The sequence below is a fragment of the Octopus sinensis genome, linkage group LG10 (genome assembly GCF_006345805.1).
Source record: "Octopus sinensis linkage group LG10, ASM634580v1, whole genome shotgun sequence".
Classification (NCBI taxonomy): Eukaryota; Metazoa; Mollusca; class Cephalopoda; order Octopoda; family Octopodidae; genus Octopus; species Octopus sinensis.
The window spans coordinates 30,855,087-30,872,644 of NC_043006.1; the positions used below are offsets into that span (position 1 = coordinate 30,855,087).

A 17,558-nucleotide genomic window follows, 5' to 3' on the forward strand; every position below is an offset into this window, starting at 1 on the left:
AATGATTTTGAAAAACGGACTCTAAGTCGTAACATTTATAATTGTTTGTATAGCAAAATGGACATATTTAAGCATTTAAAACTGTGTTGAAATTGGATAATGAACTTGGTTCCCCTAAATTTTAATTCATGTTGGCCCTACTGATATTTTCTTATGTGGGGACAGGCATACCAAAGAACAGACCAAACGTTTCCTCTGCATGTCACAAAAGTGAATAAAAGAGGCTGATGTAGGATCTGCACTTTGACCTCATAAAACCCTCACCAACAATGGCTACCCGAAACAGACACATGGGTCGGAGGGTTGTCACCGGAGTGGCGCAAAGATGTCATCCACCAGGAATAGGGAACCACCAACAAATGGTGGATGCAGCAAACACACAGTTACAGTGCATGCCTCCATACTGTACAGCCCAGTACATTGGAGAGCAATGACTTAAAAGTTGTAGCATTAATAATTGTCTGTACAGCACGAGGAACAGCTGAATAATGAACTTGGCTCACCTCATTTAATATCCGCTTTCCATGCTGGCATAGGTTGGACGGTTTGACTGAGAACTGGCGAACAAGGAAGCTGCACCTAAATTTTAATTTATGTTGACCCAACTGATATTGGAGAACAATGAAATTCAAGTTATTTCTACTTTTATGTACAGCAATATAAAAGAGAGAGAAAGCTAAAAGTAAACTGAAAGAAACTGGGTCATGAACGCAGATCCTCAAGACTTTAACTTACATTGGAGGACAAGGAGTTGTAAGGTGTACTTTTATAGAGCAAGATTAATACACTAAAAGTATAAAATGGGAATTGAAACGTCTTGAATTCATTACCAAGATTTTAACTTGTGTTATACGTTTTCCACTTACATGATTTGAGGAAATATAATACAGTCGTATGCTAGAGTTATAGACAATGGAAACAAATAATCATCATCAGCGTTTAATGTCCGCTTTCCATGCTAGCATGGGTCGGACGATTTGACTGAGGACTGGCGAACCAGATGGCTGCACCAGGCTCCAATCTGATCTGGCAGTTTCTACAGCTGGATGCCCTTCCTAATGCCAACTACTCCGAGAATGTAGTGGGTGCTTTTACATGCCACCAGCATGAGGGCCAGTCAGGCGGTACTGGCAATGGCCATGCTCAAAGGGTGTTTTTTACGTGTGTGTATATATCACTGATACTATATGTAGAGATCTCTAACAATGCACTTTACAGTCATATAATGCAATAGAAGGGCAACAAATAAGTATCAGATCCGAATTCAGGTATTTATGTGGAGAACATTATTGTTAATACATATAAATGCACAAAGAAATAAATTTACTATAATTGCAACTTGAGGCTGAAGAATTGTTATATATCAGAAACAAAATGTTAGGAATACAGGCAATTTTGAATCATCTGATACACCAACTGGAAGCCTCACTAACTGGTAGATACACATTCTAGTAGATGGTCTCATTAACTGAAACACTAATTTGTGGGCAGCCTTACTGATAGAGTTTCAATAACTGGTAGAGGATCTCACTAATTAGTAGGTATATTGACTAATAGAGTCTCATTAAGAGGTGCCAACTGATTTATAGTCTCAATATATATTAGTCTAACTGCTAGTCTCATTAACTGAAAGATGCACCATGTAGTAGATAGCCTCACCAAGTGGTAGATAGTATCACTAAATGGTAGATAACCATACTAACTTGCAGATAGTCTCAAGAATTGGTAGATAGTGTCACTAACTGGTCAATAGTCTCACTAATTGATAGACACACCAACAGGTAGTCTAATAGACACACCATCAAGCAGACAGTCTCACTTATTGGTAGACAACCTCATTAAATGGTAGTCTCACTACCTGGTAGATATGCCAACTAGTAGTCTCACTGAGTGGATACTCTTACTAACTTGTAGATAGTCTTATTAACTGGTAGTCTCCAAAGCAATTAAGTTGTCTCACTAACTGGTATGTAGGTTTAATAACTATTTGATATCCTAAGTGGTAGATAGTCTCATTAACTGCTAGATAATCTCACTATCTGGTAGATATATTAAGTGACAGATAATATCACTACCTGGTAGGTAGTCTTACTAGCTGGTAGGTACATTAAGTGGTAGATAGTCCCCACTCTGAAATATAAATTAAGAGAATACTTATAAAGTTCAGCTAGAAGATTGTTAGTCATTGTACAGTCTGTCCACTCTGACATTAGGTAAAATAAGAGAACAGCATTTAATGTCCATTTGCTGACAGAATGAACAGATCTGTTTCCTGCTGTGCTCTTAATTTTTTCACATCTGGCATACTCAGCAGTAAAAGAAACCAATCGTTTTTGTTGTGTATGCCAGGGTTTTGGGCTTTTTTTTTTTAATAGCTGGATGCCTTTCTTATTACCAACAGCTTTACAACATGAAGTAGGATTAACAAGAAATAAACATTAAAGATGCTTTGCTCCAAGCAGAAACTGCAGCTGCTACTTAAATATATTGCAAGCTATTTTTTCCTGTTTCAGATAGAAATCAGTTCTTCACTCTACACTTCCGTGTTTTAAAGTTGACAATGTTAGGATCAATTAAAACATCTATGACATATTATAAAGCTATGTAATTTAACTGAGGATTGATATATGACCAATAGCAATAGTAATGGACTTGGCTATTAATCAGGATATACGGGGCCGTTTTAACTTTCTTGTTAATGTTCTCATTAGATATATATGTGGCGAGCTGGCAGAACTGTTAACCTCTTTATGTTCTGAGTTCAAATTCTGCCAAGGTCGACTTTGTCTTTCATCCTTTTGCGGGTGTGGAAAATAAGTACTGGGGTCATCGTAATGGACTAGCATACTCCCCTAAAATTTTTCAGGCTTCATGCCTATAGTAGAAAGGATCAGATATACACAAGCAAACTCTGTCTCACTTCTGGTCCACATTACATATTTTTTGCTGCCATTCCTTTTAAGAGCTCCCAGTTCTCCTTTCCCACGTTTTCCCTACAAATGTCAACCTGTAGAAATTCAAGATGAACATCAACTGCATTCATCGCATTAGTCTGGGCAAAAATTACAAAGGTCAGGATGCTGCCCCCTCCTCCTCCACCTAAAAAATATAAGTAAATAGTATTTGATATTCATATTTCAATGAATGGAAGGCATCAAATATTTGTGAGAAGTGTTTCTGCAACCAGCTTCCTCCACTGCATTGCACCCATCATTAATTGCCTTTGGCACTTTCCCTCGTTTGTACTTAATCGCTTTATTGAAGCTATAATGCTGCTATATTTCTCTTTTACTTTATTTGTCTCTTGAGAATAAGATTTGTATTTTGTGTGTGAAGCAATATGTTACATTGTCAGAAAATATTTCAAAGACTGTATGGAAAGATTAAATGTCAGTTGGTTCCATAAAATTAAATTTTGATTTTGCGTTTTGTGTAAATGTCACACTTTATTTGGAAATGCGGAAAAAATAAAAAGACTCCCCAGACAAATATCTGCATCAATAACTTTTTGATTACCTTATGTGTGAATGTATAGACATTAACAATGTCTGCAACATCTGCCTACCATCTCAATTATTCATTCTTTACTTGACAGCAAAATGGTGACATGAACTGGTCTTTAATCTCTCTGGCTGGGTTCTTTTGCTCTTTCTTCCAATCCCTATGGCCTGGTTTCTCTTGTTAGAACTGAGATTCTGTGTAGACCCTTACCTATTTCTTTACTACCCACAAGGGGCTAAACACAGAGAGGACAAACAAGGATAGACAGATGGATTAAGTCGATTTTAGCGACCCCAGTGCGTAACTGGTACTTATTTAATCAACCCCGAAAGGATGAAAGGCAAAGTCGACCTCGGCGGAATTTGAACTCAGAATGTAACGACAGACGAAATACGGCTACGCATTTCACCCGGCGTGCTAACGTTTCTGCTAGCTCGCCGCCTTACCTCACCTATTTGACCCTCACCTGCTAACCCTAAACCTATTTGATGTTTCACTCCACTATACATCATGACAACCAATGCTTCACACTACAGACCCTACAGAGTAAAGAAATAGCTTCACACTACAGACCCTTACCTAAAGATTGTATCTAATCATGTCACCAAAGGACTCTATCCTTAAGGAATTTGGCTTCTGTCTTTGCCTTTGCAGTGACAATAAGTCGAATCCATTCCTACAATATGTTTCTACTTAGGTATTGCATCATTTTACACGAAGGAACTCAAAGGAGAGCAAGAGAAAATAAAAGAGACATACATTCATGGTAAATGGTGATGGTAGTGGTGACATCGTTGCACAAAAATAACTACTAGCACTACCATGCAGGTATTCAAACATAAGGTATGTTTATTTTAAATTTCAGCTCACAAAAATAAATTGTTCTCTGTCAACTTACCACAAAACAAAAGCCAAAACCACCACCACCACCACCACCATCAGCACCTCTGTTACTAACACCTTATTGACATCATTGTCACAACAAACTATTCATTTCTCAATGTGCGTTTGTGTGTGTATGGTTATATCTGTATTGATGAACTGGCATTTCTCTTGGTCCTTGCAAATAGTTGCTGGACCTTGAGGCAGATCACTGAAGAATTTCTGAGTCAAAAAGCGATTTTAAAGAAAATCATGGAAAGAAAGAAGGACTTTTGTTTTAATATATGAAGTCAAAGAAATGATTCTGTAAAAGCAAATGAGAAAAGTATTCTTAAAAACCATAAATCAACTAAGCACATCTCTGTAATTAGTTTTGCTAAGTACACTTGTGTAATTAAGTACACTTCTTGTATTACTGTGAGAAGGTTGTTAAAATAAATTTCAGGGCAAAAGCACTAATGTGAAGTTAGGAGTGGAAGAGGAGTTAATAAGCAGCTAAATTTAACGACCAAACAAAAGTGTGCGGTTATTGATATTGTACACTTGTCACTGGTTGACTGCAGCAGTAATAGTGACATTCATTGCTCTGTGCTTTCAAGACTGTTGGAATAAGAAAAAAAAATCTCTTACTTAAAAACAGGGTTGGCAATAAGAAAGGGATCCAGCTATATGATTCTGCCTCAAGTAATTCCCTACCCAAACTCATGTGAGCATGGAAAAATGGATGTTAAAGAAATAAATGAATATGTACATATTTTTGTTTGTAATAAGTCTGTTTTTTTTCCGTTTGTATGGATTAAACAAATCTATTATCGAGACAGGGTTTTACAGCTGGATGCTCTTCCTGTCACAGACTTTTACCTGCTTTTCAAGCAAAGGATCTCTTATGCCACATGTCTTCAAAGGTGCAAAGCCAGAGAGGAGTTTGACGACAAAGAACAATGTCACCACTTGACCTCGGAAAAGAGCAAATTTAAGCACACACATATTACAGGCCACTTTCAGTTTCCACCAATTCAAAGAGTCCACTTACAATGCTTTGGTCAGAAGGGACAATAATAGAAGACATTTTGAAACTATGTGGCTGCAATCATGCCAGCACCCAGAAAAACTAAAAAAAATAATAAAAAGACATCAATTTATGTTTGAGAGAATTTCTCCAGTGAAACTTATGCAGATGACTTTTAAAGCACTAATCATTCATTCCACACTGTCTTGGAATTTTTCTTTGACTCAAATTTATGTTTCCAACTCTTTATGTTTGAATCTCATCACTTTTGGAGTCCACAAAATTTCACCTGGGGACAATGATTAAACTGTTCACTTATTCTTCAGTCTTATTGAAAGCTTTCCAGCCATTGATTCAGTGGGATAAAAGGTAGAGTTTACTGTTCCATTAGTTGAGATAAAGCGCCTTCTCTTTAAACTGGTACTTGAATAAAGAAACATTTTCCAGGTCCTTTGTCTATACCACCAAAACCCCAGTGGCCTCACCGCCATTGGCCCAGGTGATATTTTCTACAGCAAATGGTTCACTGCTATTCACATCAAAGCTATCAATTTTTTTGTAGGACAGAAACTAAAGCAGTTCTCGTATTTCTCCTCTGCAGATATTGCAATAATTTCCATGTGTGTGTAACCTAATATCTAACTTCCCAGGCAAAATCTGCAGAGGAGAAATCATAACATCAACAGCACAGGGGGAAGAGATATTTGGTGAGCTGGCAAAATGGTTAGCATGCCCAACAAAATGCTTAGGGGCATTTCGTCCACCTTCAAGTTTTGAGTTCAAATTCTGCTGAGGACGACTTTGCTTTTCATTCTTTCAGGATGGATGAAATAAGTACCAGTTATGCGCTGGGGTCAATGTAATTGACTAGCATCCCCATGCTGCAAAAAGAAATTTCAAGCTTTGTACCTGAAGAAGAAAGGATGGAAAATAGATGCTAAGTGATGAGAATGGTTATTGAGGTGCTTTATTGAAATAATGATTAGCATTGGACAAAATGCTTAGCAGCAGTTTTTTAGCAATTCGTTATGTTCTGAGAACAAATACAATTGAGGTCGACAGTCTTCCAACCTTCTGAGGGTGAATAAAGTACCAGTCATGTACTGGTGTCAATGTAATCAACCAACTTCCTCCCATAAAACTGCTGGGCTTGCACCAAAATTTGAAACCATATTATTTTTCTTATTCTTATGGTAGAAAGCTGGCAGAATGACTTGAGCATCAGGAAAAATGTCTCTTCCAGCTCTTTATGTTCTGAGTTCAATTCCTATCAAGATTAACTCTGCCTTTCACTCCCTGGAGTTGATTGAAGATGTACCAGTCAAGTACTGAGAAAGATGATATTGACTTACAGTTCCCCTCAAAACTGGTGGCATAGTGCCTAAGTTAGAAACCATTAATTTTTATTTTTTCATTGGGAAAAGACTCGAAATCCATGAGAAGCAATAAAAACAGATCTTTTTTAATGTCCTCTTGCTACTTTATAGATAAAATGTTGGTGCCATTTCTCTTCATTCAATACCACAAAGCCCTCACATGCTAAAACCTTCACATGACATCAAGAAATGGTTGTAGGGGTCAGCTCTTAATGAGTTGAGCTTGTGATAAGCTTGGATTTTCAGTTCAAGTTCCCTATTTACATTTGCTGGATATTTGTCCTCATCTTGTTTGTTGTTAACACAATGTTTTGGCTGATATACCCTCCAGCCTTCATCAGGTGTATTTGGGAAATTTTGAACCCAGGTTCTCATTCCTAAGGTATTTTCCGGTATTATTATTAAGGTCACTGCCTGGAATCAAACTCGGAATCTTGGGGTTAGTAGTCCACGCTCTTAACTACTACGCCATATGCCCACGGGCATATGGCATAGTGGTTCTTAATATAGAACTGTACCAAGTTCCCTATGTCATTACTGTGCCACTGTAAAGAATGAATATCACAATATCGCATTGAGAGCTAAGATGAATATCAGAGTACAAGTACCCTCTGTGCCATGGAAATATTGTTTCTGGACATCTTACTATATTGTAGAATTTGTAGGAGATGACTTAGCAATTCATTGTTTTGAGTCAACTTTATCTTCAAGCCTTGATCTTTAAAAAATATACCAGTAATATTCTAGGGACTGTAGCCTTCCTTCAAAAGAAGATAAAAAAAAAACATGTATTTAGTCCATGGAGCAAAATGATTTCTGATATCAATTTGGAGTAAACTGATTTTAACGGGGAACAGTTGATTGTGTTCTGTTATTCTACCATGTTTCCCTGAAAATAAGACCTGGTCTTATATTAATTCTACATCTAAAAAATGCAGTAGGGCTTATTTGCAGGGGATGTCTTATATTTTTGTGGAAAAACTCCATGAAAGACTAAAAAGTCTCATGTCCTCGTGTAAAAGGAAAAAGTCATAAAAAGGAAACTTATGTTTTTAGTTATCAAAAGTTTATTTATTTGTTTATTGTTTTTAGTCAAGTATAAACATTTCGTCCTCTTCTGGAACATCATCATAAATCATCAAACCCCAAACTTCACATTGAATTTCTTGCAAATCCATTTCCTGCAGAATCATGGATTCCAGTCTCTCATATTTGGCAACTTTCCTTAAATGAACACTTTTTGTCCCGGTACCCTGCTTGTAGTGCAGTGGCAATGCAACTGTTGGTAATTCTATTCCATGAATTCTTCACCCAATTCATGACTTCTTGGAGGTTGGGTTTGACAAAGTTTCCACACTGATTTCTCTCCATTCTATGTTCAATATATTCATTCACTTCCATCCGTGAATAATCCTTGAAGGGCTTGTTTTTTTACAAGATCTAATGTTTGTAAATATGAAGTCATCCCTGCAGGAATTATTATGTGGTCAATTCTTCTTTTAGAAAGGAAGGTTTTCATATCTTTTGCATGATGAGCAGTGGTTGAATCCCAGACTAAAAGAACTCTTTGAGAACCACATAAAACAAGTGGCATAATTAAATCAACCCATTTTCTTATAACAGCTTGTGTGCATCAAACCTTTTCCATTTTACGGACATGAATACCTGAAACTTGTTCTATTTTCTCTTTTTTGACTTTTGTGCTGATAAGCGGTGGGACTTGTTCCATCAAGACGAATTGCTAAAATACAAGTAACTCTTGCATTTTTGTAACCTGCTGAACCGACGTTGATTGATGAGGCACCTGTCCAATTGTCGTTTTAGATCCTTGGCCCATAAATACTGCAATCGCATCTGTAGCAATTATATTGGAGAGATTGTATTTAGAAAAGTCGATGCCATCAATGAAGGACTTGAATGCAAGTGCACGTTGAATCACTTCAGCACCCTCCAGCTTGAATAGTGTTGCTGAAGGAAGTTATCCAACCAATGAGGTGATGCTTTGAATATCCCTGGGAGTATATCCAACTGTAGTGCCGTTTCAAGAGCAAATTCTTGAATATCAGCCCTATGTACAACCAAAGCCTTTGTTCTTCTGTCAGCAATCCATCCCAAGGTGAGAGCTTCCAGCTCCGAAAATAACTGTTGTCAACCTGATCTACACTTGTACTTCTTCGCATTTCCCTCATTAACTTGTCTGCTGAGATTATCGTACACCGCTTGCCATTTGCAAACCATTCAGAGATCCAACATCTTCTCCTTACAGAAAGCCACAAGACTCTTGTTATGTGACTCTTCCACAATTCTTTTCTTGTACTCCAGGACTCTTTCTTTTTGCACTCATCTTACCTGGAGGGAGGTGCAAGGGAGTCAACTCCGTGCATGCGTGCTTAGTGCAGACTTAAGCCAAGATGCGATAGTTGGTTTATTTTGCAAACATCAAATGGTCTTGCTAACAAGCCGATGCATTTTTGACTAGGTCTTATTTTTGGGATAGGGCTTATATTAAAAACATCCTGAAAAATTATGGTGGGGCTTATTTTCAGAGTAGGTTTTATTTTTGGGGAAATACGGTATGAGTGTAAAAGCATGTCAGAATCGAAGGTCAATCTTTTTCTTTTTAAGGGGTTAATCATGATCTTGTAAGTTCTCACAAAGGGGTGGAGGGTATTATTATGATTTATGCTCAATTGGAATATCTCCATGTCCACAGCAAATAGTTGTTACTGAGGTAAGTACTTCGTGCAAGAACAGGGTGATGAGAGGTGGGTGGCAGACGAGTGAGCCTTAATGAAAGGATATGCAATTACCTAGTTCAAAGGAGCAGAAGCTGTTGTGTCAAAAATAGAAGGGTGAGAGACGACCAACAAGAGAGAGAACCAAACTGAATATCACAGAAAATCCAACCCCTGTTTTAAAACAAAGAAAATAAACCTGCGTATTGGGTGAAATGGCAACTATGACAAAATGAGAAAAAGGGCCACGTTTAAATAATTATAATCCTTTCTGCTAAAAGCACAGAGCCTGAAATTTTGGGGGATTGGATTAAGTCGATTACATCGACCCCAGTACTCAACTGGTACTTAATTTTTCAACCCGAAAGGATGAAAGGCAAAGTCGACCTCGGCGGAATTTGAACTCAGAACGTAGCGGCAGATGAAATACTGTTAAGCATTTCGCCCGGCGTGCTAACGATTCTGCCAGTTCAATAATACGCATGTTGTGGGCAACGAAGAAAGTGGACGTGATGATACCAAGTGATTGGCGCGCTTGAAAGTATCAATACTCAACTACTAACAGGACTCAAAAAACATTGGTACAAATGAAAAGATAGAACACCTACAAAAATCATCATTGTTTGGAACTGTAGTGGTTCTCCGCAGGGTTCCTGAAGCATGATCAGTAAACAAGTGTCGGTGGTTGAGGGCAGCTGGCACTTTCCAGTACAACCAACAAAGTAAGCTGAGAGTTTTCATGAAATAATAATAACAATAATCCTTTCTACTTTAGTCACAAGGCCTGAAATTTGGTGGTAGGGGGCCCGGACGATCCCATCGACAGATATTTTATCGACCTCGGCGGAATTTGAACTCAGAACGTAAAGACGGACGATATGCCCACGCGCCAACGATTCTGTCGGTTTAGACATTCGCCAAGAAATGGAAACAAACTTGAAAGAAGAAAGAATTAAAAAAATCTTTTTTCATTTAAATTATAATAACCTATGAAGCCGACAAGGCAGCCACAGCAGCTCGCGTGACTTCAAAAATTACTTGGTAGTCTGGTTCGCGGGACTCTCCGAATGGCGCGCCAAACGAACATTTTCCTTCCTTTTTCTAGTAATGCGGGCCACCTTACGACGAGCCATGTGTCATGCGGCCCACTCACCGAAAAAAGTAGCCCATGCCTACTCTATGTAACCATCAGATATGCTAGAAACGGCAGCTAAATCTTCTTAAAATTCCACCCTATCTTTTGCGACCGATTACCCGTGTGTATAGGTCTGCTTGATCACACTTAACCAGAGCTATGCAATAATTTGTATGACGACGATTTTTTTAATCTCAATGTATTTGTTGAATATATGCGTAAGAAATATTGCAGTCGGACCATTTAAAATATTTTCCTTTAGTTCTTACCGGCATCGACTTCACTTTTCATTTCTCCGAGGGTTCTTAAAACAAATTAGTAAGATACAAGTGGAATGAACAGCGTTGTACCTACAGAAAATAAACCCCAAACACTATTAAGACGTCCAGAAGAAAGCTCGGTTACTTAATAGTTCGCAGGTTGTGCTTTACGTCACAAGGCTTTGTGTTGTTGACATGATAACGGCGCTGACGTATTTAACAGAAAATGAAACGTTTTCACACGATCGGTTGTTAATGTTTAGGCCAAGTGTTGTTTGTTGAGCGACTGTAAGACTTTTCATGATGTTATAGTAGTCGGCTGATGGCACTGTGTTGATTTTCTGTGGACGAACAAGTCATAGTCAAGGCTCGACCTGATCGGAATTAAAAGAAAACAAAACTATCTTAGCAAACAGCCCATTGGTAAGTGTTGAAATTTATTTCTCTATCACTTACACCACGGCTATCTACCTCCCTTCTTTTCAATCTATCTCTATGTGTTATAGGACGATATGGCACCTTTTTTTACGTCTAGATAAGGAAACGGCCCTGTAACATGCATTCACTAATTCCCTGACCATCACCTCTAACTATTCAGACTGTGAATGTACATAACTAAAGCATCTGTTCACGCAGTTCCCTGGTTGACTTTAACTGAACAATTAAGACATAAAAAGTACTCTAATTTCTCATTCTCTCTCTCTCTCTTCCACATACTTTCTGAGCATGAAATCTCACCCTTTCTTCCTCTCTATACACTCACATAAACATACTCTGTCTCCGGTCAAACAGATTCTCACCCTATATCTCACAAATTATCTTTGCCTAAACACACACATTTTCTAACTCTCCTTCTCTCTCACTCTTCACTCAATCTCCGTTTTCTCCTCACACTTCCTCTAAACACACGTATATCTACTACTGACCCTTACAGCTCTCATCCTCAATACAAACACACAGCATTCACAGACGAACATATTGTATATACTTTATTCATTCACATTATACTTCCTCCAACCTCTTTCGCTTAATACAAACCTCTCTTTTACTGTTTGAAGCAATCAATTATGAATATATATTATTACACAATCTAACAACAGCTGGATGGAAGCGCCAGCATTTGTAAAGTTTAGAAAATTCAGAATTGCATGGCTCCCAGCTGGTTGCAAAAAGTGATAAAACCATAAGGTTTAAAACTACAAATGACCCAAGAATTCCGTAACAACAAGAATGGCAACGAAATAATTGCAAGAAGGAACTTTACTAGGTGGATCAAACTAAACATATTTTCATGCAGCCAAGTAAAAATACAGATGAAAATACGAGAAATGTCTGCATGTGCGTATGTATGTATGTATGTCTGTGTGTGTACACACGCACGCTCAGGAAAAGAGAGGGGTGGAATATATGTAAATGTGTTTATACGTGTTCGTGTGTGTGCTCGTGTTATTGAATGAATATGTGTGTTTTAATGTTTGTTTGTTTTTTTTTCGAAACAATACTTCAAGGATCATTCAAGGAATTTATGTAGAGAAACATTGAAAGTGATTTCGAAGTTTCGGGTCATTCGCGTTGGCCACACGGAGACATGCAACCATCTCTCTCTCTCTCTATCTCTCTCTGTATATATATATATATATATATATATATATATATATATATATATATATATTTATTTTATAGAAGGAGCTTCTACAGGACTAGAACTGTTTCATTCAAATGAAATCATCAGGAAGCCTGGTTTCCTGATGATTTCATTTGAATGAAACAGTTCTAGTCCTGTAGAAGCTCCTTCTATAAAATAAATTAATTTACTCTGCCATGTATTGAGTACCTTATTTACTGTGGTTAACCCCGACTCAACCCGGGACCTACATATATATATATATATATATGATATTGAAGCCAGTTCAGTGGCATGTTATGGACCCACTTTAATAAACTAATTCACTCTACTTTGGTATTGAGAATATTATTTTCTAGGCTCGTTACTCAATAACGGCTTGTGTGTGTGTGTATACACACACACACTCATATACATATTGTATATATATATCTATATCTATATAAACACACACTCACACGATTGTGCCCCAACATGGCCGCAGTCTAATGACTGAAGCAAGTAAAAGAAAAAATAATCTATACATACATGTATATATATATATTATATATATATATATCTATATATATATTTATTTTATAGAAGGAGCTTCTACAGGACTAGAACTGTTTCATTCAAATGAAATCATCAGAAGCCTGGTTTCCTGATGATTTCATTTGAATGAAACAGTTCTAGTCCTGTAGAAGCTCCTTCTATAAAATAAATTAATTTACTCTGCCATGTATTGAGTACCTTATTTACTGTGGTTAACCCCGACTCAACCCGGGACCTACATATATATATATATATATATGATATTGAAGCCAGTTCAGTGGCATGTTATGGACCCACTTTAATAAACTAATTCACTCTACTTTGGTATTGAGAATATTATTTTCTAGGCTCGTTACTCAATAACGGCTTGTGTGTGTGTGTATACACACACACACTCATATACATATTGTATATATATATCTATATCTATATAAACACACACTCACACGATTGTGCCCCAACATGGCCGCAGTCTAATGACTGAAGCAAGTAAAAGAAAAAATAATCTATACATACATGTATATATATATATATATATATATATCTGTCTGTGTCATCATCATCATCGTTTGATGTTCGCTTTCCATGCTAGCATGGGTTGGACGATTTTGACTGAGAGCTGGCGAACCAGATGACTGCACCAGGCTCCAATCTTGATCTGGCAGAGTTTCTACAACTGGATGCCCTTCCTAACGCCAACCACTCTGAGAGTGTAGTGGGTGCTTTTTACGTGCCACCGACACTGGGGCCAGTCAGGTGGTACTGGCAATGACTTCGCTATATATATATGCATGTACATGTATTGGCTCATCACATAAATAATGTAGTTTTTTATACTTTTTATTTTTCAAAATTAAGATAAAGTTCTTTTTTAATCTAAAATATACTCTCCTTCATTTTCTACAATGCTCTTCCATCTATCTGACAGACTTGCAAGGCTCCTCTGCCAAAATTCACTTGTCTGTGATGAAAAATACTCCTCCAATACTGTTCTGACCGCATCTGCAGAATTCATATTTTTTTCCTTCCAAATGATTTTGAAGACTGCAGAATAAATAATAATCAGATGGGGTAATGTCCGGCAAATATGGTGGGTGGGGCATCATTTCCCATTCAAACTGTTCAACCTTTGGAATGTCATTCGAGCATTATCCTGATGGAGGAAGACCATTTGTCTTGAAACCAAAGATGGTCATTTTTCTTCTAGCGCTCACATAAGCTGCTCACAGTTGGTCTCCTTTGCTATCGTTTAGTTTGGGTTTAAAAGTTCAAAGTGGACTAAACCTTTCATATCTCACCAAACAAATAACAACATCTTACATGGGTAAAAATCTTTAGCCTGGGGTGCTGGTGTTTCTCCTTGCCCTACCCACTGTCTTTGGCACTTGACATTTTTATAGAGAACCCATTTCTTGTCACCAGTCACTATTCGGTCCAAAAATGGTTCATTTGTGAGATGTGATAGCAAAGAAGAACATACATTCACTCTCTGCAAGTGATTAGACTCAGAAAGTTTGTGAGGAACCCATTGACACAATTTGCTGACTTTTCCGATGGCACACAAGTGTCGATGAATCATTGAATGTCCAAATCCAAGCTTTTCTGCTACTTCCTCAACTGTTACAATGGGATCTTGTTCCACCAGGATTTGCAGGATGTCCTCATTGAGCTCTACAGATCTTCCAGGATGATGCTCCTCTTCTAGGTTGTAGTTTCCGGCTCAGAATTTCTGGAACCACCATTGACACTGGCTTATTGTCCATTCCCCATATACTACATTAATATTCCTCACACTTCCTGTTGCGTTATTGCCTTTATTGAACTCATAAAGTAAGATATGATGAATATGCTCCTTTGTCACTTCCATTATAGCTTTGAAAAAAATAGCGGTTAAAATCGAACTGCACTCTTCAAAATTGTACTAAGAATAAGGAGGAGGTAAAATTACTACCTGCTTTTCTAGCAAGTTGATGCAGGTAGTTTATCCTGTTCCTCTCTGACTTTTATCATCATAATTATCGTTTTAACATCCGTTTTTCCATGCTCGCATGAGTTGGGTGGAATTTTTTGAGGTGGATTTTCTACCCATCCTGTCACCCATCCATTCTCACACAAAGTAATATTTCCCCATGACCAGACATGTGGGAAATGGACACCACTTGCATGATGGTGCCACTCGTTTACAACCATCACGTGATGTCAAAGCAAAGAGACAGTAACACACTTCTACGTGTATATATCTCCTTCATACTTACCATTTGTATTGACTGTCCTTGTATGCCACCGTTCTGATGGTCTACCCTGGCATCTGAGGTTCGTTGGTGATGGCCCCCATTGAATTTCTCCGACCATCATCAAGACTGTTTTGAACCCAGTGAGTGAATTGCTATGTTCCTAAAGTGCCTGACTGTTAAGAACGTTGAAACATTCTCCTCAGATGCTTCAAATTCCATCTGACCTTAGTTTGCAGCAGATCTTGTAACATTTAGAAAGTTGGCAATTTATAAATCACTCTATTCTGCACATTTGGCAACAACAACTGCATCTCTTTTCATTTCTTGCATTTCATTTTATATGCCATGGAGGATCTGAAAGAAATAAAATCCTTTTGATTTAAAGACAGTAATATACTGATAATTAAAGTGTTCTCAAATATCACTTGTACTCTCTCTCCATCTATCTATCTATATATAAATATATATATATATATACATACATGTATGTATGTATGTATATATATCCATTAATTTGGATGATGAAAGCGTATATACTAATAGAGAAACAGGTCCAGAAATAGCCAAACACCGAGCTGGCTTAACTGATAATGGCAACAGAAATTACCGAAACTGACATCAGTCTTAAGAATTCTCAGTTGGCATTTTTTGGACAGTTAGTATATATGTTTTTACTCATGTGTATTAACTACAGCATTTTAGCTCTTATTTCTAGCATTGTAGTTGTTTCTTATCACCCTAGTCACATTTAGTGACAATTATAATTCTTCTTTTAGGTGAAACATTGCAGCCTGCTCTTTACATTAATTTTGTATTATAAAATATATATATATATCTATATATATGATGATATATAATATATATATCTATATATAATGTGTGTGTATGTAAATATCAAATAACGAGAACGTGTGCTCAGCACCACTGTTCCATGCTTGCATGGATGAGATGGAGTTCACTAAAGCCTGTTTTCTATGGCTGCATGCCCTTCCTGTCACCAACCCTCACCTGTTTCCAAGTAATGTTTGTATGTGGCCAGACATGTTTTTGTTCAAGACTGGAAACAGCACACCTTGTATTATAGTGACACTTACTTACAACTATCACACAATGTCAGGACAAGGGTACAGTAACACCTGTGCGCAAACATGTATACACACACACGCATTATTGTCGTTGTCATCATCATCATACGCCTGTTTTCCATACTGGTGTGTGTTGGATGGTTTGACACGCTGTACCAATTTTCAGTGTCAGCTTGGGCATGGTTTCCATAGCTGGATGCCCTTCCTTAAAACCAACCATTTTGCAAAGTGTTACTGGGTGGTTGTTCTCTTGCCACTGGTGCTAGTGAGGTTGGTAAGTAAATTGCAAGACAAAATCTCTTCCTACTGAGTGGGGATGGGTGGGTGAAGTATTTGACAGGGGGGAGGTGGTGGTTTTTATGCCAGTTGAAAGGTTAAAGTATGATAGAGGGACAAGCATAAGTGTCCTGCTATGGAGGAGATACATGGCTACTCTCCACTTGATATAGAGGTGAGTGGAAGTAGATGGGAGTGAGGGAATGCCAGAGCAAACTGTCCAGGTACAAGAAAGTGTGCATAAGAGATGAGAGGCAGGCAGTGGAGGAGAGTACATTCATAAGAGGGTGAAGGGAGGAGTAAGAGATGTTTAAAGAGGGGGGTAGAAGTGAATGCAGTGGGTAATGAATAAGGGTGATAGTGTGGGAAATACCAGTATGGAAAGGGGGAAAGGTGAGGAAGGAGGGTAGATCAGAAGGTGGAGGATGATGAGCCTGATGTAGGAGTACATAAGGGTGGCTTTAATCAGTGGAGCATGATGGCAGATAGGTGAGCTGTTAAGGCGGAGTTTGGCAGGGGAGAGAAATAACCAGAGACTCAGAAAGGAGGTTATCATTGTGGGAGAGGAAGGGAGGATAATGGGAATAAGGGGTGGAAATGGTTGGTGGGTGGTGTGAGGTAATTGATATTGCAAAGAAGTGGGGGGGAGGTAATATGTGCTGATGCGGGGAGGGGGGGCCCTTAAGTGTCATAGATAGAGGAGTGATGGAGGGCTGGGGAATGCTCGATTTGGTTAGAAGCAGAAACAATGTTTTTGGGACATCACTTTTGCTGTGCTGGACAAGTCTTCTCAAGCACAGTGACTTGCCTTGGCCCATTGCCTCTGTGAAGCTCAGCCTTCACTGGTTTTTTCCCCATGTCTTTCTGGGTTTCTTCCTTCCATAAGCACTTTAAGCAACCAGCACTT

The 17,558-nt window shown here is 38.1% G+C and overlaps 2 protein-coding genes across 6 annotated transcripts in view; one reads left to right on the forward strand and one right to left on the reverse strand.

Moving 5' to 3' along the window:
• The window catches only part of LOC115216718 (formimidoyltransferase-cyclodeaminase-like), a 46,090-nt gene extending 45,565 nt beyond the window's left edge, over positions 1-525 (reverse strand). Inside the window, exon 1 of the mRNA XM_036506485.1 lies at positions 504-525. Within this exon, the coding sequence (XP_036362378.1) occupies positions 504-508 (5 nt within the window). The 5' untranslated portion in view covers positions 509-525. The remainder of the gene's footprint in view (positions 1-503) is intronic.
• Positions 526-11,120: 10,595 nt separating this feature from the next.
• Positions 11,121-17,558, forward strand: part of LOC115216157 (zinc finger MYND domain-containing protein 11-like) — a 178,033-nt gene continuing 171,595 nt past the window's right edge. For 4 of the 5 annotated variants that reach the window (XM_029785350.2, XM_029785351.2, XM_036506484.1 and 1 more), the window contains exon 1: positions 11,122-11,321. The gene's annotated coding sequence lies outside the window, so the exon portion shown is untranslated. Of the gene's footprint in view, positions 11,322-17,558 lie in introns of all 5 variants that reach the window. The other variant, XM_029785353.2, reaches the window with a different exon arrangement.